This window comes from Oncorhynchus clarkii, chromosome 15, assembly GCF_045791955.1.
Source record: "Oncorhynchus clarkii lewisi isolate Uvic-CL-2024 chromosome 15, UVic_Ocla_1.0, whole genome shotgun sequence".
Classification (NCBI taxonomy): domain Eukaryota; kingdom Metazoa; phylum Chordata; class Actinopteri; order Salmoniformes; family Salmonidae; genus Oncorhynchus; species Oncorhynchus clarkii.
In genome coordinates this window covers 12,083,240-12,108,538 of record NC_092161.1, presented here as the reverse complement: position 1 = coordinate 12,108,538, position 25,299 = coordinate 12,083,240, and the positions used below count along the sequence as shown (strand labels likewise).

The 25,299-nt window shown below is 41.6% G+C and overlaps 1 protein-coding gene across 2 annotated transcripts in view; it reads left to right on the top strand.

Annotated features, from left to right (window-relative positions):
* LOC139366674 (uncharacterized) overlaps positions 1–18,002 on the top strand; it is a 33,835-nt gene extending 15,833 nt beyond the window's left edge. Inside the window, exons 2-6 of one of the 2 annotated variants that reach the window (XM_071104357.1) lie at positions 6,076–6,204; positions 6,308–6,385; positions 6,488–6,607; positions 6,793–7,137; positions 17,703–18,002. In XM_071104357.1, coding sequence (XP_070960458.1) covers positions 6,076–6,204; positions 6,308–6,385; positions 6,488–6,607; positions 6,793–7,080 — 615 coding nt within the window. In that variant the 3' untranslated portion in view covers positions 7,081–7,137; positions 17,703–18,002. The remainder of the gene's footprint in view (positions 1–6,075; positions 6,205–6,307; positions 6,386–6,487; positions 6,608–6,792; positions 7,138–17,702) is intronic. The other variant, XM_071104358.1, reaches the window with a different exon arrangement.
* Positions 18,003–25,299: the final 7,297 nt, after the last annotated feature.

The following is a 25,299-nucleotide window of genomic DNA, read 5'->3' as shown; positions in this document are numbered from 1 at the left end:
AGTGGGAAACTGAAAACCATTGCTGTTATTGGCAGAGCGGTTTGGAACTAGGGCTGGGCGATATCTAAATAATTAAATTAATATTTTAGCACGATGTTCCAAATGCCTTTATCGTAAGAATATATTTTTTTAATTTGCGTTTTTTGTTGTTCTTCGTCTTGTCTCCTTTGCTCCTTCTGTACTGTGTGCACCTTCCCACTCCACAGACACCAAGCCCCTCCTCCTTCTGTGCTGTGTGCACTGTGCACCTTCCCACTCCACAGACACCAAGCCCCTCCTCCTTCTGTACTGTGTGCACTGTGCACCTTCCCACTCCACAGACACCAAGCCCCTCCTCCTTCTGTACTGTGTGCACTGTGCACCTTCCCACTCCACAGACACCAAGCCCCTCCTCCTTCTGTGCACTGTGCACCTTCCCACTCCACAGACACCAAGCCCCTCCTCCTTCTGTACTGTGTGCACTGTGCACCTTCCCACTCCACAGACACCAAGCCCCTCCTCCTTCTGTACTGTGTGCACTGTGCACCTTCCCACTCCACAGACACCAAGCCCCTCCTCCTTCTGTGCTGTGTGCACTGTGCACCTTCCCACTCCACAGACACCAAGCCCCTCCTCCTTCTGTGCTGTGTGTACTGTGTACCTTCCCACTCCACAGACACCAAGCCCCTCCTCCTTCTGTGCTGTGTGCACTGTGCACCTTCCCACTCCACAGACGCCAAGCCCCTCCCCCTTCTGTGCTGGGTGCACTGTGCACTTTCCCACTCCACAGACACCAAGCCCCTCCTCCTTCTGTACTGTGTGCACTGTGCACCTTCCCACTCCACAGACACCAAGCCCCTCCCCCTTCTGTGCTGTGTGCACTGTGCACCTTCCCACTCCACAGACACCAAGCCCCTCCCCCTTCTGTGCTGTGTGCACTGTGCACTTTCCCACTCCACAGACACCAAGCCCCTCCTCCTTCTGTACTGTGTGCACTGTGCACCTTCCCACTCCACAGACACCAAGCCCCTCCCCCTTCTGTGCTGTGTGCACTGTGCACCTTCCCACTCCACAGACACCAAGCCCCTCCTCCTTCTGTACTGTGTGCACTGTGCACCTTCCCACTCCACAGACACCAAGCCCCTCCCCCTTCTGTGCTGTGTGCACTGTGCACCTTCCCACTCCACAGACACCAAGCCCCTCCTCCTTCTGTGCTGTGTGCACCTTCCCACTCCACAGACACCAAGCCCCTCCCCCTTCTGTGCTGTGTGCACTGTGCACCTTTCCACTCCACAGACACCAAGCCCCTCCTCCTTCTGTGCTGTGTGCACTGTGCACCTTCCCACTCCACAGACACGAAGCCCCTCCTCATTCTGTACTGTGTGCACTGTGCACCTTCCCACTCCACAGACACCAAGCCCCTCTCCTTCTGTACTGTGTGGACTGTGCACCTTCCCACACACACACACACACACACAAACAAAGCCCCTCCCCCTGCCAGTCACAACAACAACAGCGAAAGATAGCTTCTTCCTCTCTGACAGACAACAAGCAGTTGGAACTCGCTATTTGCACTTAAGGTTTGGTCCTACAGAATCGGTCATATGGTAGGTGTGACAATATTTAGACAATATTTTACTGTAATAGATGAGAGCACAACCTTTCTAGAAATACCCTTTTTATATATCTAAACTCCCAAAATGTAGAACAGAGCAGACCCTACAAAAACAAGAGTATCAATGAACATGACTGTGGAAGATTAAGGCTCAGTTTCTGTCATGCGCGGCACTGCGGTACCGCTAGCAGCATTTTCGCCACAGACTGTCATGTGCCAGATGTCTAGTCTGTGATTTAGAAATGTGCAATGAGCATACAAAGACTAATTTATGTCAGGAATTGGCAACCTGTTCTCATTCTGTAAAATAAGCATCTTGATGATCATTACTCAGGTGCACCTTGGGAAAATTAAAGGCCACTCTAAAATGTGCAGTTTTGTCACAGAACACAATGCCACAGATTCAAGTTTCGAGGGAGCGTGCAACTGGCATGCTGACTGCAGGAATGTCCACCAGAGCTGTTGCCAGATAATTTAATGTTAATTTCTCTACAATAAGCCACCTCCAAAGTCACTTCAGAGAATTTGGCAGTATGTCCAATCGGCCGCATAACCGTAGACCATGTGTATGGCTTCGTGTGGGGTGAGCGGTTTGCTGATGTCAACGTTGTGAAAGCAGTGCCCCATGGTGGCAGTGGGGCTATGGTATGGGCAGGCATAAGCTACAGACAATGAACACAATTGCATTTTATCAATGGCAATTTAAATGGACAGAGAAACCGTGACGAGATCCTGAGGCCCATTGGCACGCCATTCATCTGCCACTATCACTTCATGTTTCAGCACGATAATGCACGGCCCCATGTCACAAATATCTGTACACAGTTCCTGGAAGCTGAAAACTTATTCCATGGTCTGCAGTCTCACCAGACGTGTCACCCATTGAGCATGTTTGGGATGCTCTGGATCAACGTGTACGACAGCGTGTTCCAGTTCCAGCCAATATCCAGCAAATTCTCACAGCCATTGAAGAGGAGTGGGACAACAATCCACAGGCCACAATCAACAGCCTGATCAACTCTATGTGAAGGAGATGTGTTGCTCTACAATTGTAAACGAGTGGTCACACCAGATACTGACTGTTTTTCTGATCCACGCACCCTACCTTTTTTTCTAAGGTATCTGTGACCAACAGATGCATATCTGTATTCCCTGTCATGTGAAATTCATAGAATCAGGCCTAATGAATTTATTTAAATTGACTGATTCCCTTATATGAAATGTAACTCAGTAAAATCTTTTAAATTGTTGCATGTTGGGTTTTTATATTTTTTATTCAGAATAGATCCAAGTAGACTTTATATTTAAAGATAAGCTGGCTACTCACTAGCACATTGGCTTGAGAGATTGTTTGAGATCTGTGTTCATTTTCTATAACGCCTGCTACAAGAAGTTGGTCATTGTTTTGAGCCGATGTGCGTTGTGCATCGTTCTGGTGAAATTGTTGTCAAACATTGCATTTTCATAGACAGTTTTGAAAGCCAGATCAGTGATTCATTTTAAAAAGCAGGTTAAAACTATTTTGATAATTTTTTTTTTTTTACCTTATGGTTGTGGAAGGCCTATAGTCAGGTTAGGTATAATTTAATTGTTTTACCTTATGGTTGTGGAAGGCCTATAGTCAGATTAGGTATAATTTTACATGCAGTGTATTGACTTTTTTTAATCGTGCAACAAAGCTTACTTAGAGAAAACGTTATAACAACATCTATATATTGTGAATCCCTCGTGTAAAAATGTTTGATGATTGTCAGGCCATATCGCCCAGCCCTATTTGGAACTCTTTCTTATTGGTCTATTGAGTAATTGATCACCTGGTGATGTCACCAGGCAGGCCAAAACTCCATCCCACAAAACAGGCTGAAATGTCAGGTCTTTTCAAACTGTTCTTACACTAAAAAAGCATTATCATAATTTTCACAATTTCACATTATTATTCCAACCTCATCATGTGGACACTGTGGATACACTGCTCAAAAATGAAAGGGAACACTTAAACAACACAATGTAACTTCAATCACACTTCTGTGAAATCAAACTGTCCACTTAGGAAGCAACACTGATTGACAATACATTTCACATGCTGTTGTGCAAATGGAATAGACAACAGGTGGAAATTATAGGCAATTAGCAAGACACCCCCAATAAAGGAGTGGTTCTGCAGGTGGTGACCACAGACCACTTCTCAGTTCCTATGCTTCCTGGCTGATGTTTTGGTCACTTTTGAATGCTGCCGGTGCTTTCACTCTAGTGGTAGCATGAGACGGAGTCTACAACCCACACAAGTGGCTCAGGTAGTGCAACTCATCCCGGATGGCACATCAATGCGAGCTGTGGCAAGAAGGTTTGCTGTGTCTGTCAGCGTAGTGTCCAGAGCATGGAGGCACTACCAGGAGACAGGCCAGTACATCAGGAGATGTGGAGGAGGCCATAGGAGGGCAACAACCCAGCAGCAGGACCGCTACCTCCGCCTTTGTGCAAGGAGGAGCAGGAGGAGCACTGCCAGAGCCCTGCAAAATGACCTCCAGCAGGCCACAAATGTGCATGTGTCTGCTCAAATGGTCAGAAACAGACTCCATGAGGGTGGTATGAGGGCCCGACACACATTCCACAGAGTTCATTATTTTCCATAGAACGCTGATATTGTTAAAAGCAGTCCTGACAAAATAGCCTATCATTATAATGCTCTAGTCTAGGCTTTTGTGTAAGCAAACAAAGGTGCTGTCATGACGTTGGCCTGGGGGTAGGTTTATGACAGTCATAAATACCTCTTACCCCCTTTTTCCTCTCTCTACCCTACTGATGTGACATTTGCAAACCCTTTTGGGTAACATAGAGATTCTGGGAACATCAGAAGGTCGGGGGAAATTAACTATATTCTGGTAGTCTGACCAATTGAACATGTGCGGTGGTACTTAATGAATATGATGTCAGTTCGGTTGTCATCTGAGACATTCTCATCAATGATAAGATTACATAAACTCTACAGTGGAAAGTCTATACATCAGAGTTATCAGATTAACATGGAATTGTTGTTCAATTTAAATGTTTAAATATGAAATTATTCGTGATGGGATGAAATGTGATTTTAGCTTCTAAAATGTGAGATTTGGGTTTTCATAAGGTTAGGGCTATGCTCAATCAGTGGCCCTCCCCTGTGAAGGGACACGGACTATAAAACTTTTCAAACACGCCCTCCTCTCCCTTCTTATATAAAACCTTGACGACAATGTGATCTCCTGTTCCGGGGACGTGAGGACGACGGTCCGATGTCAGAATGGTTCAGATAATAACTACAGAACGAAGCCAACATCAGCGTGAGCTTTGGTTGCGAATGGTATGAACTTTGAACTCTTATTCACAACAGAAGTGATACCTCCTAGCCGTTGAGTTAGCAACAGCAGATGCAAACGCAGGTTAGGAAGGAACAGACAGAGTATCCCGTCTATCACACAACGACGTTACTACAACGCATCCAATTGACAAGACAGAGACATTCTTCAAAGGACTCGGTTGGGCAACACGGCCTTCCATCTACCACCAACCTACCGAAGCGCAGCTCAGAGTAAATATTTATTGTATTTTCCTTTTCCAAATGGGCGGTAATTTAGAATGCATAAGATACTGTATTTATGATAGCATAGCTTCTCCCTTTGTTCCTCAGTCTTCCCGCTCTTTCACTCAAACCCAGCCCCTTTTCTTTTGTGTAACAAGCTGTCATATCTGTTCCGCCCGCTAGGGACGTTTTCCTTTATGACGGAATTTGTAATCAAGTTGATTAATTATCTGTATGTGTAATTCTGTGTGATTAGTTAGGTATTTAGTAGATAAATAATTAAACCCAATTTTGTATTGCTGATTCAACTTGTTAGCCAGGATTCTTGCAGATAACCAAGAATAGACAACTTTCAGATGAGACTGAATTAAGGTGCTGATTAATATTGACTGCTATTGATGTAAAATATTACTAGGTCTTTCAGAGTTTATTCGGAAGATAACAGCTCTATAAATATTATTTTGTGGCGCCCCGACTCTCTAGTTAATTACATTTACATGATTAGCTCAATCAGGTAACATTAATTACGGAGAAATTATTTTATAGAATAGCATGTCATTTTTTTTATAATTCATAAAACATGAATTCATAAAACATGCGACCATCCGTCTGTAGTTCCACAGTAGGCTAGGCTACTGCCAGACCAGAGATCCCTTGTAAAAAAAAAAAGAACTCAATGGCACTCACCTGGATTGGTAAAGTATGAATAGGTCAAGACAAAAACGTCTTATTTTAACTGGTGTGAATAATGCTACAAGACTGATTTTTGTACACCTTTCTGTCTCTCTCTCTTTGTCTCTCTCTCTCTCTCTCTCTCTCTCTCTGTATGTCTCTCTCTCTCTCTCTCTCTCTCTCTCTGTATGTCTCTCTCTCTCTCTGTATGTCTCTCTCTCTCTCTCTCTCACACCCACACACACACACACAGCATCTTCTTGGCACCTCTGTCTTTTCTCTCATGCTGCTACCTCTGGTGTTGTCTTGTGACAGCAACCGGACTATGAGAGAGATCGCTGAGGACTACGAGTCTGTCATCTCCCTGCTCCTTCAGAACCTTGTAAGTAACATGATGGACAATGAGTTTTCATTTTGCCATTGAGATGAATAGAGTTTATGGATTTTAAACTGTGTTAAACTGAGATCTCTTCTCTCACTCCTAGGAGAACAACATCACTGAATCATTAAAATTGTCTCATAAAAGCTGCACAGGGGAAATGCCTGAATGTGAGAAGGATAACGTGAGTATTTACAATATCCTGAACAATCCACCGTTTCTTCGAAAAATCTACTCTTGACTTCCTTCCATCTAAATCATTGCTCTGGTCACATTGTTTTTGTAGGAAAGACAGTTTATTTACAACATGATGTGTAGCCATACCAGACTCATTAGGCTCTTTAAGCTAGAGAGGCTCAAGAGAGAAATCCTGTGCTCACTGGGCCGCTACTGTCCTAGAAAACAGGTGAGATCCATTCATTAGTAGAACTAACGTTACCAACTATTAAACCAACTACACTTACATAATGTCTTTCTTATGCATGTTGAGATTCTCTCCTTTACATCTAATCACTGTATTATTCCTGACCATAGATATTGATTGACCATATTATTATTGTGTTGTCAATGGTCTGGTTTCTCAACGTCCAGAGGAGTTCACAAGGACAGCACACAACCCATCGGCATCAGAGGAGAAAGAAGAAGAAGCCAGGAGGGGAAAAGGTGGAGGAGAAAGAGAGAACGGAGGAGAACAGAGGGACCACGGAGGGAGGGGAGAGGTTGAACAGTTGGAAACAGCAGAGACGAGAGAGAAAGGAGAGAAGCAGGAACACAGAGGCCATGAAAAGGAGGCGGAGACAGTGTGGACTGAAGGTGTTTGTGGACAGCCTGAAGGAGTGCTACATGTCTCTGGCTGAAAGACATGGAGACCTGAAGTGAGAGGAGAGATGCAGCCGAGCTAACCCCATCAAGCATTTATTTACCACTTTCTTGCAGGTATAATACCCCTTTATACATATCAGTGGGTAACTGGCAAAATTCGAGGGGTGGAGAGTGTTTTTAAACCATGGGGGCTGTTTGCATTTCAAATTAGGGAGGAGTTAAACAATTAAGTGTTAATTCATTTACCTGCAAAAAAAGCAAAGAGAAACATTCACACAGATTTCTGTCTTTTGTTTACAGGCTCTGTGAAAAGGCAGGAACCATGACTAGGTGTTTAGGTGTTTTTTATTTCCCATGCTTTCTACACCTTTCATAAGCTAGGTTTCCATTCAACTGGAGACAGACGTGAATAGTCTAAAATGCCCGTAACAAAATATGCAAATTTTCCCACCTGACTTGTTTCCATCAAATTGACTTGTTGCTGATAAAAGGCTGTGTGTTAGGATGGAAGGCACATAAAAGTCACTTTTGTAGTTAAATTACCATGTACAGAATAAAACATACAAGTTAAATGGGTTTCGATTGCATTTTCAACTCTACTGATGGTTTTGTCACATATAACGAATGTACCCACTCAGGTATTGGCATGTACGCTCTATCGCAGATACAGTGTCTACATGATGAGATTCTTATTGACAAAAGAGCATTTTTGTTTGTCAAACGGCATCCAAGCATTGATCATCATGTCACCAGAATAAGACCCTCGATATTTATTGGAAAAGAGCATGAAGCTCATCACCTTACACTTTCACCACCCTGTAAAGTTCATCATAACTTATTGCATCTGTAGCCTAATAAACGACATGCTTTTCTGAGTCGTAGGAGGAGGACCAAACACCATGTCATCACGTGACTCCAAGTTTACTTCCCTATGATGGTTATTATATCAATATTTGCACATAAGAGTTTCCACTGCCCTTTCTCACATAATTAATTTGACAAACAACGATCCCATCTTGTCTAGAGTATTTTGTTTTGTCGACATTTGGAAAGTTTACCGACAAATTAGCTGTTTCCATCAAGCCTGTCTTGACATGTTTTATCCGACATGTGCTTTACTCGCATAAAAATGTTACCTGGTTAGAAAAACTAAAAGTGGTATAAGAATGCAGGCATGGTAAATTAGTGGGATTTTGGTATGTGTATGAAAGGGATATTACTGTAAAATGTATACAGTTACTGTAAAAAGAAAGTGTATAGTAAACATCCTGTAAGGTAGTATAGTCTGTATGCAGTTACTGTAAAAAGAAAGTGTATAGTAAACATCCTGTAAGGTAGTATAGTCTGTATACAGTTACTGTAAAAAGAAAGTGTATAGTAAACGTCCTGTAAGGTAGTATAGTCTGTATACAGGGCTTTCGGAAAGTATTCAGACCCTTTGACTTTTTCCACATTTTGTTAGTTTATGTTGTGGAATATTGACTCAAAATATTTCACAGATACCGGAACTTGTAAATTCAATTAGACTTCATTACAAAGTAACAGAGATAAGCAATTCCATGGAACAACCCCCCTTTCTCATCACAGAGCTCTGTCTAGTTTTCCTTCTTAACATAACACATATAGTCACTCCCTTGTATGTATATGAATAAGTCCCCTTGGCCTTGCGCCACCATTATCTTGATACAAAAAAATCATACATTTATTGCATACATATGTCTCCAGTATTAGTTATTTTCCGATGATCCTAGATCAGTACAACCATGGTTTCTTTGTTACATTTTCTGCTGACATCCTGTTTCTACATGATTGGTTATCAGCTTCATATACCTTTCCTGCTGACATGCAATTTCTACATGTCTGGTGATGAATTCCATATGTCTTTTCTGCTGACAATATATTTTTACTGTTGTCTAATGGTCAACTATGTTTATCTAGCTCTGTCCATTTATCTGAGCTCAGCAGATATTCTGCTCACTTATGTCTTATTCGTTATATATGTTTTTCTGTCTCAACGCTTCAAAGTGGTCAGTCTGAATACTGGAAATGTAATCATTGGCATGAGTTTCGCTCCTACAGTTACAGCCTTATTCTAAAATGTAATACATAGTCGTCGTCCCCCCCCCCCCCATCAATCTGCATACCCAATAATGACAAAGCAAAAACAAGTTTGTAGACATTTGTGCAAATGTATTAAAAATAAATCAACTGAAATATCACATTTACATAAGTATTTAGACCCAATATTCAGTACTTTGTTGAAGCAACATTGACAGCGATTACAGCCTCGGGTCTTCTTGGGTATGACTCTACAAGCTTGGCACACCTGTATTTGGGGAGTTTCTCCCATTCTCCCGTACTTTGCACCGTTCATCTTCACCTTGATCCTGGCTAGTCTCCCAGTCCCTGCCGCTGAAAAACATCCCCACAGCATGAGTCTGCCACCACCATGCTTCACCGTATGGATGGTGCCAGGTTTCCTTCACACGTGACACTTGGCAGTCAGGCCAAAGAGTTCAATCTTGGGTTCATCAGACCGGGGAATCTTGTTTCTCATGGTCCGAGGGTCTTTAGGTGTCTTTTTGCAAACTCCAAGCGAGCTGTCATGTGCCTTTTACTGAGGACTGGCTTCCGTCTGGCCAGTCTACCTTAAAGGCCTGATTGGTGAAGTGCTGCAGAGATGGTTGTCCTTCTGGAAGGTTCTCTCATCTCCACAGAGGAACTCTGGAGCTCTGTTAGAGTAACCATTGGGTTCTTGGTTATCTCCCTGACCAAGACCTTTTGCTCAGTTTGGCCGGGCGGCCAGCTCTAGGAAGAGTCTTGGTGGTTCCAAAATTCCTCCATTTAAGAATGATGAATGCCACCGTGTTCATGGGGACCTTCAATGCTGCAGACATTTTTTGGTACGCTTCCTCAGATCTGTGCCTTGACACAATCCAGCTCTACAGACAATTCCTTCGACCTCATGGCTTGGTTTTTGCTTTGACATGCACTGTCAACTGTGGGACCTTATATAGATACAGTGCCTTGCAAAAGTATTCATCCCCCTTGGCATTTTTCCTATTTTGTTTCTTTACAACCTGTAATTAAAACTGATTTTTATTTGGATTTCATGTAATGGATATACACAAAATAGTCCAAATTGGTGAAGTGAAATGAAAAAAATTACTTGTTTAAAAATATTCCAAAAATAAATAAACGGAAAAGAGGTGCATGCATATGTATTCACCCCCTTTGCTATGAAGCCCCTAAATAAGATCTGGTGCAACCAATTACCTTCAAAAGTCACACAATTAGTTAGATTGCACACAGGTGGACTTTATTTAAGTGTCACATGAACTCAGTATATATACACTGGTTCTGAAAGGCCACTGGGACTTCAATACCACATAGGGCACCACATAGGGCACCACATAGGGCACCAAATAGGGCACCACATAGGGCACCACATAGGGCACCACATAGGGCACCACATAGGGCACCACATAGGGCACCACCAAGCAAGTGGTGAACATACCACGGAGCACCATTAAATCCATTTTTTTTTTAAATGGAAAGAATATGGCACCACAACAAATCTGCCAAGATAAGGCCGCCCACCAAAACTCATGGACCAGGCAAGGAGGGCATTAATCAGCGAGGCAACAAAGAGACCAAAGATAACCTTGAAGGAGCTGCAAAGCTCCACAGCGGCGATTGGAGTATCTGTCCATAAGACCACTTTAAGCCGTACACTCCACAGAGTGGGGATTTATGGAAGAGTGGCCAGCAAAAAGCCATGGCTTAAAGAAAAAAAAAAAAAAACACGTTTGGTGTTCGCCAAAAGGCATGTGGGAGACTCCCAAAACATATGGAAGAAGGTACTCTGGTCAGATAAGACTACAATTGAGCTTTTTGACCATCAAGGAAAACGCTGTCTGGCGTAAACCCAACACCTCTCATCACCCTGAGAACACCATCCCCACAGTGAAGCATGGTGGTGGAAGCATCATGCTGTGGGGATGTTTTTTATCGGCAGGGACTGGGAAACTGGTCAGATGATGATGGATGGCTAAATACAGGGAACTTCTTGAGGGAAACCTGTTTCAGTCTTCCAGAGATATGAGACTGGGACGGAGGTTCACCTTCCAGAAGGAAAATGAACATAAGCATACTGCTAAAGCAACACTCAAGTGGTTTAAGGGGAAACATTTAAATGTCTTGGAATGGCCTTGTCAAAGACCAGACCTCAATCCAGTTGAGAATCTGTGTTATGACTTAAAGATGTCTTTACACCAGCGGAACCAATCCAACTTGAAGGAGCTGGAGCAGTTTTGCCTTGAAGAATGGGAAAAAATCCCAGTGGCAAAATGTGCCAAGCTTATAGAGACATACCCCAAGAGACTTGCAGCTGTAACTGATGCAAAAGGTGGCTCTACAAAGTATTGACTTTGGGGGGTGAATAGTTATGCAAGCTCAAGTCAATTGTTTTTTTTTATTATTTCTTGTTTGTTTCACAATAAAAAATATTTCGCATCTTCAAAGGGGTAGGCATGTTGTGTAAATCAAATGATACAACCCCCCCAAAAAAATACATTTGAATTCCAGGTTGTAAGGCAACAAAATAGGAAAAATGTCAAGGAGGTGAATACTTTCACAAGCCACTGTAGGTGTGTTTCTTTCCAAATCATGTCCAATCAATTTAATTTACCACAGGTGGACTCCAATCAAGTTGTAGAACCATCTCAAGGACTATCAATGGAAACAGGATGCACCTGAGCTCAATTTCGAGTCTCAGACCAAAGGGTATGAATTCTTATGTAAATTAGGTATCTGTTTTTATTTTTTATGAATTTCCAAACATGTCTAAAAACCTGTTTTCGATTTGTCATTATGGGGTTTTGTGTGTAGATTTCTGAGGATAATGATATATTTAAGTCAAGGGATCTGCAAACTTTCCAAGGGGACTGTATAGTTCATAGTCCTGGAAGGTAGTGTAGTCCTGTAAGGTAGTATAGTCTATATATAGTCCTATAAGGTAGCATAGTATATCTATAGTCCTGTCAGATAGTATAGTCCTGTAAGGTAGTGTAGTCTATATATAGTATATAGTCATGCAAGGTAGAATAGTCTATATATAGTATATACTTATGTAAGGTAGTATTGTATATGTATAGTCCTGGAAGGTAGTATAGTCTATATATAGTAAATATTCCTGTAAGGTAGTATAGTACTGTAAGGTAGTGTAGTCTATATATTGTCCTGTAAGGTAGAATAGTCTATGTGTAGTCCTGTTAGGTAGTATAGTATATATATATAGTATATAGTCATGTTAGGTAGTGTAGTCCATATATAGTATATAGTCCTGTAAGTTAGTATAATCATGTAAGGTAGCATAGTCTACATATAGTCCTGAAAGGTAGTGTAGTCTAAATATAGTCTATGTTCCTGTACAGTAGAATAGTTTATACACAGTATATAGTCCTGTAAATTAGTACGGTCCTGTGAGTTAGTATAGTCATGTAAGGTAGTATAGTCTATATATAGTATGTAGTATTGTAAGGAAGTATAGTCTACTCTACATATAGTATATAGTCCTGAAAGGAAGTATAGTACTGTAAGGAAGTATAGTCTACTCTACATATAGTATATAGTACTGAAAGGAAGTATAGTCCTGTAAGGAAGTATAGTCTACTCTATATATAGTATCTAGTCCTGAAAGGAAGTATAGTCCTGTAAGGAAGTATAGTCTACTCTATATATAGTATATAGCCCTGTAAGGTAGTATAGTCCTGTAAGGTAGTATAGTAAGGTAGTATAGTCTATATCTAGTCCTGTAAGGAAGTATAGTCTACTCTATATATAGTATATAGTCCTGTAAGGTAGTATAGTCCCGTAAGGAAGTATAGTCTACTCTATAAGTCTATATATAGTCCTGTAAGGTAGTATGGTCCTGTAAGGTAGTATAGTCTACATATAGTCCTGTAAGGTAGTATAATCCTGTAAGGTAGCATAATCTATATTTAGTATATAGTCCTGTTAGGTAGTGTAGTCTATATCTGGTGTGTAGTCCTGTAAGACAGTATACTCTTATAAGGTAGCATAGTTCTATATATAGTATATAGTCCTGCAAGGTAGTATATAGTCCTCTAAGGTAGTATAGTCATGAAAGTTAGTATATATACAGTATATAATCATGTAAAGTAGTATAGTCCTGTAAGGTAGTATAGTATATATTTATTTTACCTTTATTTAATGAGGCAAGTCAGTTAAGAACAAATTCTTATTTTCAATGACAGAGGAACAGTGGGTTAACTGCCTTGTTCAGGGGCAGAATGACAGATTTGCACCTTGTCAGCTCGGGGATTCGAACTTGCAACCTTTCGGTTACTTGGACTAGGCAACACTGCCGTCCCTATATGTAGTATATAGTACTGTAAGGTGGAATAGTCCTGTAAGGTAGCATAATCTATATTTAATATATAGTCCTGTGAGGTAGTGCAGTCTATATCTGGTATGTAGTTCTGTAAGGCAGAATAGTCTTAAAAGGTAGTATAGTATATACAGTGGGGCAAAAAAGTATTTAGTCAGCCACCAATTGTGCAAGTTCTCCCACTTAAAAAGATGAGAGAGGCCTGTAATTTTCATCATAGGTACACTTCAACTATGACAGACAAAATGAGAAGAAAAAAAATCCAGAAAATCACATTGTAGGAAGTCTTCACAAAGTTTTCACACACGGTTCCTGGTATTTTGGCCCATTCCTCCATGCAGATCTCCTCTAGAGATCCTCTATATAGTATATAGACTTGTAAGGTAGTATAGTCCTGTAAGGTAGTATAGCCCTGTAAAGTTAGTATAGTCTATGTATATTATATAGTCTTGTAAGTTAGTATATACTTAAAATGTAGTAAAATGTATATATAGTCCTGTTAGGTAGTATATTCTATATATAGTATACAGTCCTGTAAGGTAGTATAGCACTGTAAAGGTAGTATAGTCTCTATATAGCATATAGTCCTTTAAGGTAGTACAGACTTGTAAGGTGGTATAGTTTATATATAGTCAGGTAAGGTAGTATATTCTATATATAGTATATAGTCATGTAAGGTTGGATAGTCCTGTAAGATAGTATAGTCTATATATAATGCTATAAGCTGTATAGTCTGTTTGCCACGCCGCCACCTTACTGGAGTCTGCCACTACCGTAGTCAGTGTAGTCAGCTGAGCTATCCCCATTGAGACCTCATCTGTGCCTCAGGTTTTCTGTGCCTCAGGTTTTCTGTGCCATCTAGTTTGGGCAAAACTAAACATGGCGTTGTTTGCTTTAGCAATCTCACAGGAATGAAGACCTCCTCCATTCCTTTCATTCTTGAAAGAGATGATATCTCACTTCTTAAAATAGGGCTATTTAATGTTAGATCCCTCACTTCCAAGGCAGTTACTGTCAATAAACGAATCACTGGTCATAATCTTGATGTGATTGGCCAGACTGAAACATGGCGTAAGCCTGATTTACTGTGTTAAATGAGGCATCTCCTCCTGGTTACACTAGTGATCATATCACCCGCGCTTCCCGCAAAGGCGGTGTTACTAACATTTACGATAGCAAATTTCAATTTACAAAAAAAAAAGACTGCTTTTTCGTCCTTTGAGCTTCTAGTCATGAACTCTATGCAGCCTACTCAATCACGTTTTATAGCTACTGTTTACAGGACTCCTGGGCCATATACAGCGTTCCTCACTGAGTTCCCTGAATTCCTATCGGACCTTGTAGTCATGGCAGATAATATTAAAAATGTTGCTGACTGTAATATTCACATGGAAAAGTCCACAGACCCACTCCAAAAGGCTTTCGGACCCATTATCAACTCAGTGGGTTTTGTCCAACATGTCTCCGGACCTACTCACTGCCACAGTCATACTGTGGACCTAGTTTTGTCCCATGGCATAAATATTGTGGATCTTAATGGTTTTCCTCATAATCCTGGACTATCGGACCACCATTTTATTACGTTTGCAATCGCAACAAATAATCTGCTCAGACCCCAACCAAGGATCATCAAAAACCGTGCTATAAATTCTCGGACAATCCAAAGATTCCTAGATGCCCTTCCAGACTCCCTCCACCTACCCAAGGACGTCAGGTGGTAAACCAATTTTTGTACTCTAACTGAGGAACTCAATGTAACCTTGCGTAATACCCTAGATGCAGTCGCACCCCTAAAAACAAAAAACATTTGTCATAAGAAACTAGCTCCCTGGTATACAGAAAATACCCAAGCCCTGAAGCAAGCTTCCAGAAAATTGGAACGGAACTGGCGCAACACCAAACTGGAAGTCTTCCGACTAGCTTGGAAAGACAGTACCGTGCAGTATCGAAGAGCCCTCACTGCTGCTCGATCATCCTATTTTTCCAACTTAATTGAGGAGAATAAGAACAATCCAAAATTAAATGTTTATACTGTCGCAACGCTAAATAAAAAGCAGCATTCCCCAAGAGAGGATGGCTTTCACTTCAGCAGTGATAAATTCAAACTTCTTTGACGAAAAGAACATGATCATTAGAAAGCAGATTACGGACTCCTCTTAGATCTGTGTATTTCTCCAAAGCTCAGTTGTCCTGAGTCTGCACAACACTGCCAGGACCTAGGATCAAGGGAGACACTCAAGTGTTTTAGTACTATATCTCTTGGCACATTGATGAAAATAGTCTTGGCCTCAAAACCTTCAAGCAGCATACTGGACCCTATTCCAACCTAACTACTGAAAGAGCTGCTTCCTGTGCTTGGCCCTCCTATGTTGAACATAATATAAGGCTCCCTATCCACCGGAACTCACTAAAAGTGGCATTAATAAAGCCTCGCTTGAAAAAGCCAAACCTTGACCCAGAAAATGTATGCATATCGAATCTCCCATTCCTCTCAAAAATATTTGAAAAAGCTATTTGAAAAGTGCTGCTTTTGATACCATCGATCACCACATTCTTTTGGAGAGATTGGAAACCCAAATCGGTTTACACGGACAAGTTCTGGCCTGGTTTAGATCTTATCTGTTGGAAAGATATAAGTTTGTCTCTGTGAATGGTTTGTCTTCTGACAAATCAACTGTACATTTTGGTGTTCCTCAAAGTTCCGTATTAGGACCACTATTGTTTTCACTATATATTTTACCTCTTGGTGATGTCATTCGGAAACATAATGTTAACTTTCAATGCTATGATACACAGCTGTACATTTCGATGAAACATGGTGAAGCCCCAAAATTGCCCTCCCTGGAAGCCTGTGTTTCAGACATAAGGAAGTGGATGGCGGCAAATGTTTTACTTTTAAACTCGGACAAAACAGAGATGCTAGTTCTAGGTCCCAAGAAACAAAAGAGATGTTCTGTTGGATCTGACAATTAATCTTGATGGTTGTACAGTCATCTCAAATAAAACTGTGAAGGACATTGGTGTAACTCTGGACCCTGATCTCTCTGGACCCTGATCAAGGACAGCTTTTTACATCTTCAAAACATTGCAAAAATCAGAAACTTTTTATCCAAAAATGATGCAGAAAAATGTATTCATACTTTTGTCACTTTTAGATTAGACTACTGCAATGCTCTACTTTCCGCCTACCCGGATAAAGCACTAAATACACTTTAGTTAGTGCTAAACACGGCTGCTAGAATCTTGACTAGAACCAAAAAAATGTATTATATTTCTCCCGTGCTAGTCTCTCTACACTGGCTTCCTGTTAAGGCTAGGGCTTATTTCAAGGTTTAACTGCTAACCTGCAAAGCATTGCATGGGCTTGCTCCTACCTATCTTTCCGATTGGGTCCTGCCGTACATACTTACACGTACGCTACGGTCACAAGACGCAGGCCTCCTTACTGCCTAGAATTTCTCAGCAAACAGCTGGAGGCAGGGCTTTCTCCTATAGAGCTCCATTTTTATGGAATGGTCTGCCTATCCATGTGAGAGACGCAGACTCGGTCTCAACCTTTAAGTCTTTATTGAAGACTCATCTCCTCAGTAGGTCCTATGATTGAGGGTAATCTGGCCCATGGGTGTGAAGGTGAATGGAAAGGCACTGGAGGGACGAACGGCCCTTGCTGTTTCTGTGCGGCCGGTTCCCCTCTCTCCACTGGGATTCTCTGCCTCTAACCCTATTATGGGGTCACTGACGTGATCTTCCTGTCCGGGTTGGTGCCCCCCTCGGGTTTGTGCCGTGGGGGAGACATTCGGGGGCTATACTCGGCCTTGTCTCAGTGTAGTAGGTTGGTGGTTGAAGATATTCCTCTAGTGGGTGGGGTTATATCCTGCCTGGTTGGCCCTGTTCGGGGGTATCGTTGGACAGGGCCACAGTGTTTCCCGACCTCTCCTGTCTCAGCCTCCAGTATTTATGCTGCAATAGTTTATGTGTCAGTCTAATACCTGGAGTATTTCTCCTGTCTTATCCGGTGTCCTGTGTAAATTTAAGTATGCTCCCTCTAATTCTCTCTCTCTCTCTCTCTCTCTCTCTCTCTCTCTCTCTCTCTCTCTCTCTCTCTCTCTCTCTCTCTCTCTCTCTCTCTCTCTCTCTCTCTCTCTCTCTCTCTCTCTCTCTCTCTCTCTCTCTCTCTCTCTCTCTCTCTCTCTCTCTCTCTCTCTCTCTCTCTCTCTCTCTCTCTCTCTCTCTCTCTCTCTCTCTCTCTCTCTCTCTCTCTCCCCAGGACCACCTGGCCTGATGACTCCTTGCTGTCCCCAGTCCACCTAGTCATGCTGCTGCTCCAGTTTCAACTGTTCTGCCTGCGGCTATAGAACCCTGACCTGTTCACTGGACATGCTACCTTGTCCCGGACCTGCTGTTTTGGACTCTCTCTCTAACGCACCTGCTGTCTCTAACGCTGAATGATCGGCTATAAAAAGCAAACTGACATTTACTCCTGAGGTGCTGACCTGTTGCACCCTCTACAACCACTGTGATTATTATTATCTGACCCTGCTGGTCATCTATGAACATTTGAACACCTTGGCCATATTCTGTTATAATCTCCACCCGGCACAGCCAGAAGAGGACTGGCCACCCCTCAGAGCCTGGTTCCTCTGTAGGTTTCTTCCTAGGTTCCGGTCTTTCTAGGGTTTTTCCTAGCCACCGTGCTTCTACATCTGCATTGCTTGCTCTTTGGGGTTTTAGGGTGAGTTTCTGTACAGCACTTTGTGACATCGGCTGATGTAAAAAGGGCTTTATAGATACATTTGATTGATTGATTGATATATAGTCCTGTAAGGTAGTATAGTTTATATATAGTATGCAGTCATGCAAGGTAGTATAGTCAGGTAGGATACTTTATATATAGTCCTGTAAGGTCGAATAGTCCTGTGAGGTAATATAGTCTAGATATAGTATATAGTCCTGTAAGGTAGTAAAAAATATGGCGTTTGACCAGATGCATTGCTATTTCACAGTAAACTACAGAACAGAATTTCAGCACGCTTATAGGGAAGGACATTCAACAAGCACAGCACATTCACAAATGACTGATGATTGGCTGAGAGAAATTGATGATAAAATGATTGGGGACTGTCTTTTTAGACTTCAGTGCAGCTTTTGACATCATCGATCATAGTCTGCTGCTGGAAAAACATATGTGTTATGGCTTTACACCCCCTGCTATAATGTGGATAAAGAGTTGCTTGTCAAACAGAACACAGACGGTGTTCTTTAATGGAAGCATTTCAAACATAATCCAGTTAGAATCAGGAATTCCCCAGGGTAGCTGTTTAGGCCCCTTGCTTTTTTCAATTTTTACTAAGGACATGCCACTGACTTTGAGTAAAGACAGAGTGTCTATGTATGAGGATGACTCAACACTATACACAACAGCTACAACAGCAACTGAAATGACTGCAACACTTAACAAAGAGCTGCAGTTAGTTTCAGAGTGGGTGACAAGGAATAAGTTAGCCCTAAATATTTCTAAAACTTAAAGCATTGTATTTGGAACAAAACACTCACTGAACTTCAACTAAATCTTGTAATAAATAATGTGGAAATTGAGCAAGTTGAGATGACTAAACTTCTTGGAATAACCCTAGATTGTGAACTTTCACGGTCAAATCATATTGATGCAGTAGTAGCTAAAATGGGGAGAAGTCTGTCCATAATAAAGCGATGATCTACCTTCTTAACAACACTATCAACAAGGCAGGTCCTACAGGCCCGAGTTTTGTCGCACCTTGACTACTGTTCAGTTGTGTGGTCAGGTGCCACAAAAAAGGACTTAGGAAAATTGCAATTGGCTCAGAACAGGGCAGCACGGCTGGTCCTTGGATGTACAGAGAGAGATAATATTAAAAATATGCATGTGCAATATGCATGCTCTCCTGGCTCAAAGTGAAGGAGAGATTGACTTCATCACTACTTTTATTTATGAGCTTTTGACATGTTGAACGCACCAAGCTGTCTGTCTAAACTAGCGGCACACAGCTCGGACACCCATGCATACCCCACAAGACATGTCACAAGAGGTCTCTTCACAGTCCCCAAGTCCAGAACAGACTATGGGAGGCACACAGTACTACATAGAGCCATGACTACATGGAACTCTATTCCACATCAAGTAACTGAAGCAAGCGGTAAAATTAGATTTAAAAACAGATTAAAAAGTCACCTTATGGAACAGCGGGGACTGTGAACCAACACAAACATTGGCACAGACACATGCAGACATACATACACACACACGATGACATATGCATTATACATACACATTGATTAAGTACTGGGGGCACTGGGGGCACACAGTGTGTTGTGAAATCTGTGAATGTATTGTTAGGTTTTTAAAATTGTATAATCTGCCTTAATATTGCTGGACCCCAGGAAGAGTAGCTGCTGCTTTGGCAGCAGCAAATGGGGATCAATAATAAAGACAAATATATAGTATATAGTCCTGTAAGGTAGTATATAGTCCTCAAGGTAGTATAGTCCTGTAAGGTATGTCGTGTCTTTGCTATGCCAGATTAAGTGATATGACATGCTATTTTATAAAATTATTTCTCTGTAATTAATATTACATGATTAAACTAATCATGTAAATGTAATTAACTAGAAAGTCATGGCACCAGGAAATAATGTTCATAGAGCTGTTATCTTCTGAATAAACTCCTAAAGACCTGGTAATGTTTTAAATCAATAGCAGTCAATTACTAATTGTCACATTATTCAGTCTCATCTGAAAGTCGTAGAATTCTTGGTTATCTTCACGAACCTTGGCTAACAAGTTGAATCAGCAATACACAATTTGGTTTAATTATTTATTTACTAAATACCTAAATAATCACACAGAATTACATATGCACAGGATGGATCATACACTGATTACTAATTATGTCATACACGAAAACATCCCTTGCGGATGGAACAGATATGACTGCTGCTTACACAAAGAAATGGGGTTGGGTGAAATGAAGGCGCGGGAAGACTGAGGAACAAAAGGTTTGGGTCTTTATTGGACCCAATGCAGCTATGCTATCGTAAATACAGAATCTTATGCATTCTAAATGACAGCCCATTTGGAAAAGGAAAATGCAGGAAATAATTACTCTGAGCTGCGCTTCAACAGGTTGGTCGTAGATGGAAGGCCGGGTTGCCCAGTAGGGATCTCTTGTCCTCTGAAGAATGTCTGGTGGTAGAGTGGATACGTTGTAGTACCGTCGTCGTGTGGCGGAACAGATACTTTGTCCGTCCTTTCCTAGTCCACGTTTACAGCTGCTGCTGCTAACTCAACGGCTAGGAGCTATCACTTCTTTAGTGAATAAGAGTTCAAAGTTCATACCAAGTTGCCATACTAAAAGCTCATGCTATATTCTGGCTGGTATAGTCAAAATTCACCCCTCCAGTGTGTCAATCGTCACCTCCACGTTGAAAATCGCCCTTTTTAACGTATGGACAGCAGTCCTCACGTTCTCGGAACACGATGCTAATTTCGTTAGGTTATTGTCTTAGTTCTGTAGTTGATATTAGCCCTTTTAACGTATGGACAGCAGTCCTCACATCCTCGGGAACACAAATGTTACATTTTCGTAAAGGGGCTTATGTAGTAGGGAAGAGAAGGTCGTGTTTCATAGTTCACAACCAATGTCTGTTCACTTGGGCGGGGCCACTGAGTGAACAGAGTTTACCTTATGAAAACAATTCAATTCTCTCATTTAGAAGCTAAAATAACATGTAACCTTTTCAAAGATAGTTTCATATTTAAACATTTAAATTGCACAACAATTCATTGTGAATATTAAGTTCTGCTTTTCTGCTGTATCAAATACTTATGTGATGCAATAAAATGCAAATGAATTACTTAAAAATTATACAATGTGATTTTCTGGATTTTTCTTTTAGATTCCGTCTCTCACAGTTGAAGTGTACCTATGATAAAAAAATTACAGACCTCTACATGCTTTGTAAGTAGGAAAACCTGCAAAATCAGCAGTGTATCAAATACTCTCCCCACTGTACATATGAGATGAGTAATGTAGGGTATGTAAACAAAGTGGCATAGTTTAAAGTGGCTAGTGATACATGTATTACATAAAGATGCAGTAGATGATATAGAGTACAGTATAAACATATAGATATGAGATGAGTAATGTAGGGTACAGTGTATGTAAACGTTATATTAAGTAGCATTGTTTAAAGTGGCTAGTGATATATTTTTACATCAATTTCCATTATTAAAGTGGCTGGAGTTGAGTCAGTGTGTTGGCAGCAGCCACTCAATGTTAGTGGTGGCTGTTTAACAGTCTGATGGCCTTGAGATAGAAGCTGTTTTTCAGTCTCTCGGTCCCTGCTTTGATGCATCTGTACTGACCTCGCCTTCTGGATGATAGCGGGGTGAACAGGCAGTGGCTCGGGTGGTTGTTGTCTTTGATGATCTTTATGGCCTTCCTGTGACATCGGGTGGTGTAGGTGTCCTGGAGGGCAGGTAGTTTGCCCCCGGGGATGTGTTGTGCAGACCTCACTACCCTCTGGAGAGCCTTACGGTTGTGGGCGGAGCAGTTGCCGTACCAGGCGGTGATACAGCCCGACAGGATGCTCTCGATTGTGCATCTGTAGAAGTTTGTGAGTGCTTTTGGTGACAAGCCAAATTTCTTCAGCCTCCTGAGGTTAAAGAGGCGCTGCTGCGCCTTCTTCACGACACTGTCTGTGTGGGTATATTGTATATAGTCCTGTAACATAGTATAGTCTACGTATATCAAGTTAGTATAGTCTACATATAGTATATAGATAGTCCTGTAAGGTAGTATAGTCTATATATAGTATATATTCCTATAAGGTAGTATAGGCCATATGTAGTATATAGGCCTGTAAGGCAGTACAATCCTGTAAGGTGGTATAGTCTATACGTTGTGTATATTCCTTAAAGGTTGTATGGTCTTGTGAGGTAGGACAATCTATGTACAGTATGTACAGTATATGCCATGTTTCATAAGCTGAAATAATTGATCCCAGAAATGTTCCATTGGCACAAAAACCTTATATCTCACAAATTTGTTTCCATCCCAGTTAGTGAACATTTCTACTTTCCCAAGATAATCCATCCACCTGGCAGGTGTGCCATATCAAGAAGCTGAATAAACAGCGTGATCATTACACAGGTGCACCTTGTGCTGAGTACAATAAAAGGCCACTCTAAAATGTGCAGTTTTGTCACACAACACAATGCCACAGATGTCTCAAGTTGAGAGAGCGTGCAATTGGAATATTGACTGCAGGAATGTCCACCAGAGCTGTTGGCAGATAATTGAATGTTCATTTTTCTACCATAAGTCACCTCCAACGTCATTGTAGAGAATTTGGTGCAACAGGCATCACAACCGCAGAGGTATCAGTCAGTGACTAACAGATCTGTATTTCCAGTCGTGAAATCCATAGATTAGGGCCTAATGAATGTATTTCAATTGTCTGATTTTCTCATTTAAACTGTAATTTAGACAAATATTTGAAATTGTTGCATGTTGCGTTTATATTTTTGTTCAGTTTATTATATTATACAAAAGGGGAAAATATGTATATGGCAAAGACAATTAAAGACAATGTGGGAGTTGTTCTGTTGGTAAGCCTGTTTCACAGGGCAATTACCCCAAAGACAATTAAAGACAATGTGGGAGTTGTTCTGTTGGTAAGCCTGTTTCACAGGGCAATTACCCCAAAGACAATTAAAGACAATGTGGGAGTTGTTCTGTTGGTAAGCCTGTTTCACAGGGCAATTACCCCAAAGACAATTAAAGACAATGTGGGAGTTGTTCTGTTGGTAAGCCTGTTTCACAGGGCAATTACCCCAAAGACAATTAAAGACAATGTGGGAGTTGTTCTGTTGGTAAGCCTGTTTCACAGGGCAATTACCCCAAAGACAATTAAAGACAATGTGGGAGTTGTTCTGTTGGTAAGCCTGTTTCACAGGGCAATTACCCCAAAGCAAACCTACAAGGCTGAATACTTTCAACTCTGGTTTCTTAAATGAAATCCAAGTTACTTAAGCCTTCCAAAAATCTTTAAATCCAACTTAGATCTTGTGAAATTCAGCCATAGCCTTCGTGCAGGTCTTCTCCCCTTATTTGATGAACGATGCTTATCTTGATTTCAAGCTTTGTAAGGTAGTGTGGGGGTAAAATGGTTTCGTTAGCCTAAAATGCTATGAAATGCTTGAGTTGAATAGTAATTTCCCCTGTAGTCCAGTAACCTCTTCACACACCCCAGAAAGGAGTGATTTGTTATTGTCTCGTTAGCAATCAGGCTAAATTCTTGTTCTGCTTGTTTAGACTCTAAAGATCTTATCACTCCCCTATCTTCGACAACAAACGCTGTGAGAACTGGGTAGAACCGGTTCTTGTTTGTACTATTCTTCTAAGGATGTGGAACCTCAGGATGTTATCCATTCTCCTTTGTAAGCTTACCTCTCCCAGAAGTGAGTATAGCTCTTTTTGTAGATGAAGTACACTAAATGACCAAAAGTATGTGGACACTTGCTCTTCGGACATCTCATTCCAAAAATCATGGCCATTAATATGGAGTTAGTCCCCCCTTTGCTGCCACGACAGCCTACACTTTTCTGGGAAGGCTTTCCACTAGATGTTTAAGAATTGCTTCGGGGCCGGGCACTGATGTTGGGCGATTAGGCCTGGCTAATCGGTGTTCGATGGGGTTGAAGTCAGGGATCTGTGCAGGACAGTCAAGTTGTTCCACACCAATCTCGACAAACCATTTCTGTATGGACCTCACTTTTGTGCCTTCCCCAAACTGTTGCCACAAAGTTGGAAGCACATAATCATCTAGAATGTCATTGTATGCTGTAGTGTTAAGATTTCATTTCACTGGAACTAAGGGGCCTGAAATGAAAAACAGCCCCAGACCATTATTCCTCCTCCACCAAACCTTACAGTTGGCACTATGCATTCAGGCAGATAGCGTTCTCCTGGCATCTGCCAAACCTAGATTTGGCCGTTGGACTGCCAGATGGTGAAGCGTGATTCCTCATTCCAGAGAACGCGTTTCCACTGCTCCAAAGTCCAATGGCTGCGAGCTTTACACCACTCCAGCCGACGCTTGAGATTGCACATGGTGATCTTAGGCTTGTGTGAGGCTGCTCCGCCATGGAAACCCATTTCATGAAGCACCCAACAAACTGTTTTGGTGCTGACGTTGCTTCCAGAGGCAGTTTGGAACTCGGTAGTGAGTGTTGCAACCGAGGAAAGACGATTTTTACGCGCTACGTGCTTCAGCACTCGGCAGTCCCATTCTGTGGGCTTGTGTGGCCTACCACTTCGCAGCTGAACTGTTGTTGCTCCTAGACGTTTCCACTTCACAATAGCATCACTTACAGTTGACCGGGGCAGCTCTAGCAGGGCAGCAATTTGATGAACTGACCTGTTGGAAAGGTGGCATCCTTTGATGGTGCGACGTTGAAAGTCACTGAGTTCTTCAGTAAGGCCATTCTAGTGCTAGTGTTTGTTTGTGGAGATTGCATAGCTGTGTACTCGGTTTTATACACCTGTCAGCAACACTTGTGGCTGAAATAGCCGAATCCACAAATTTGAAGGGGTGTCCACATATTTTTGTGTGTGTATATACAGTATATAAAGACTAACATGTAAATAATCAAGTTCCTCACCAGTATATCAAGAGAGAAAACTTCATTGCAATTGCTTGAATAAACTCGATTGGAAAATGAGCTCTGCTTGATCCTTGGAACAAGTTTTCACTATACATCTTGCGTTTATATATTTGTTCAGTGTATATTTTTATATTCAACAGCAAATACCTTCTACGGTATA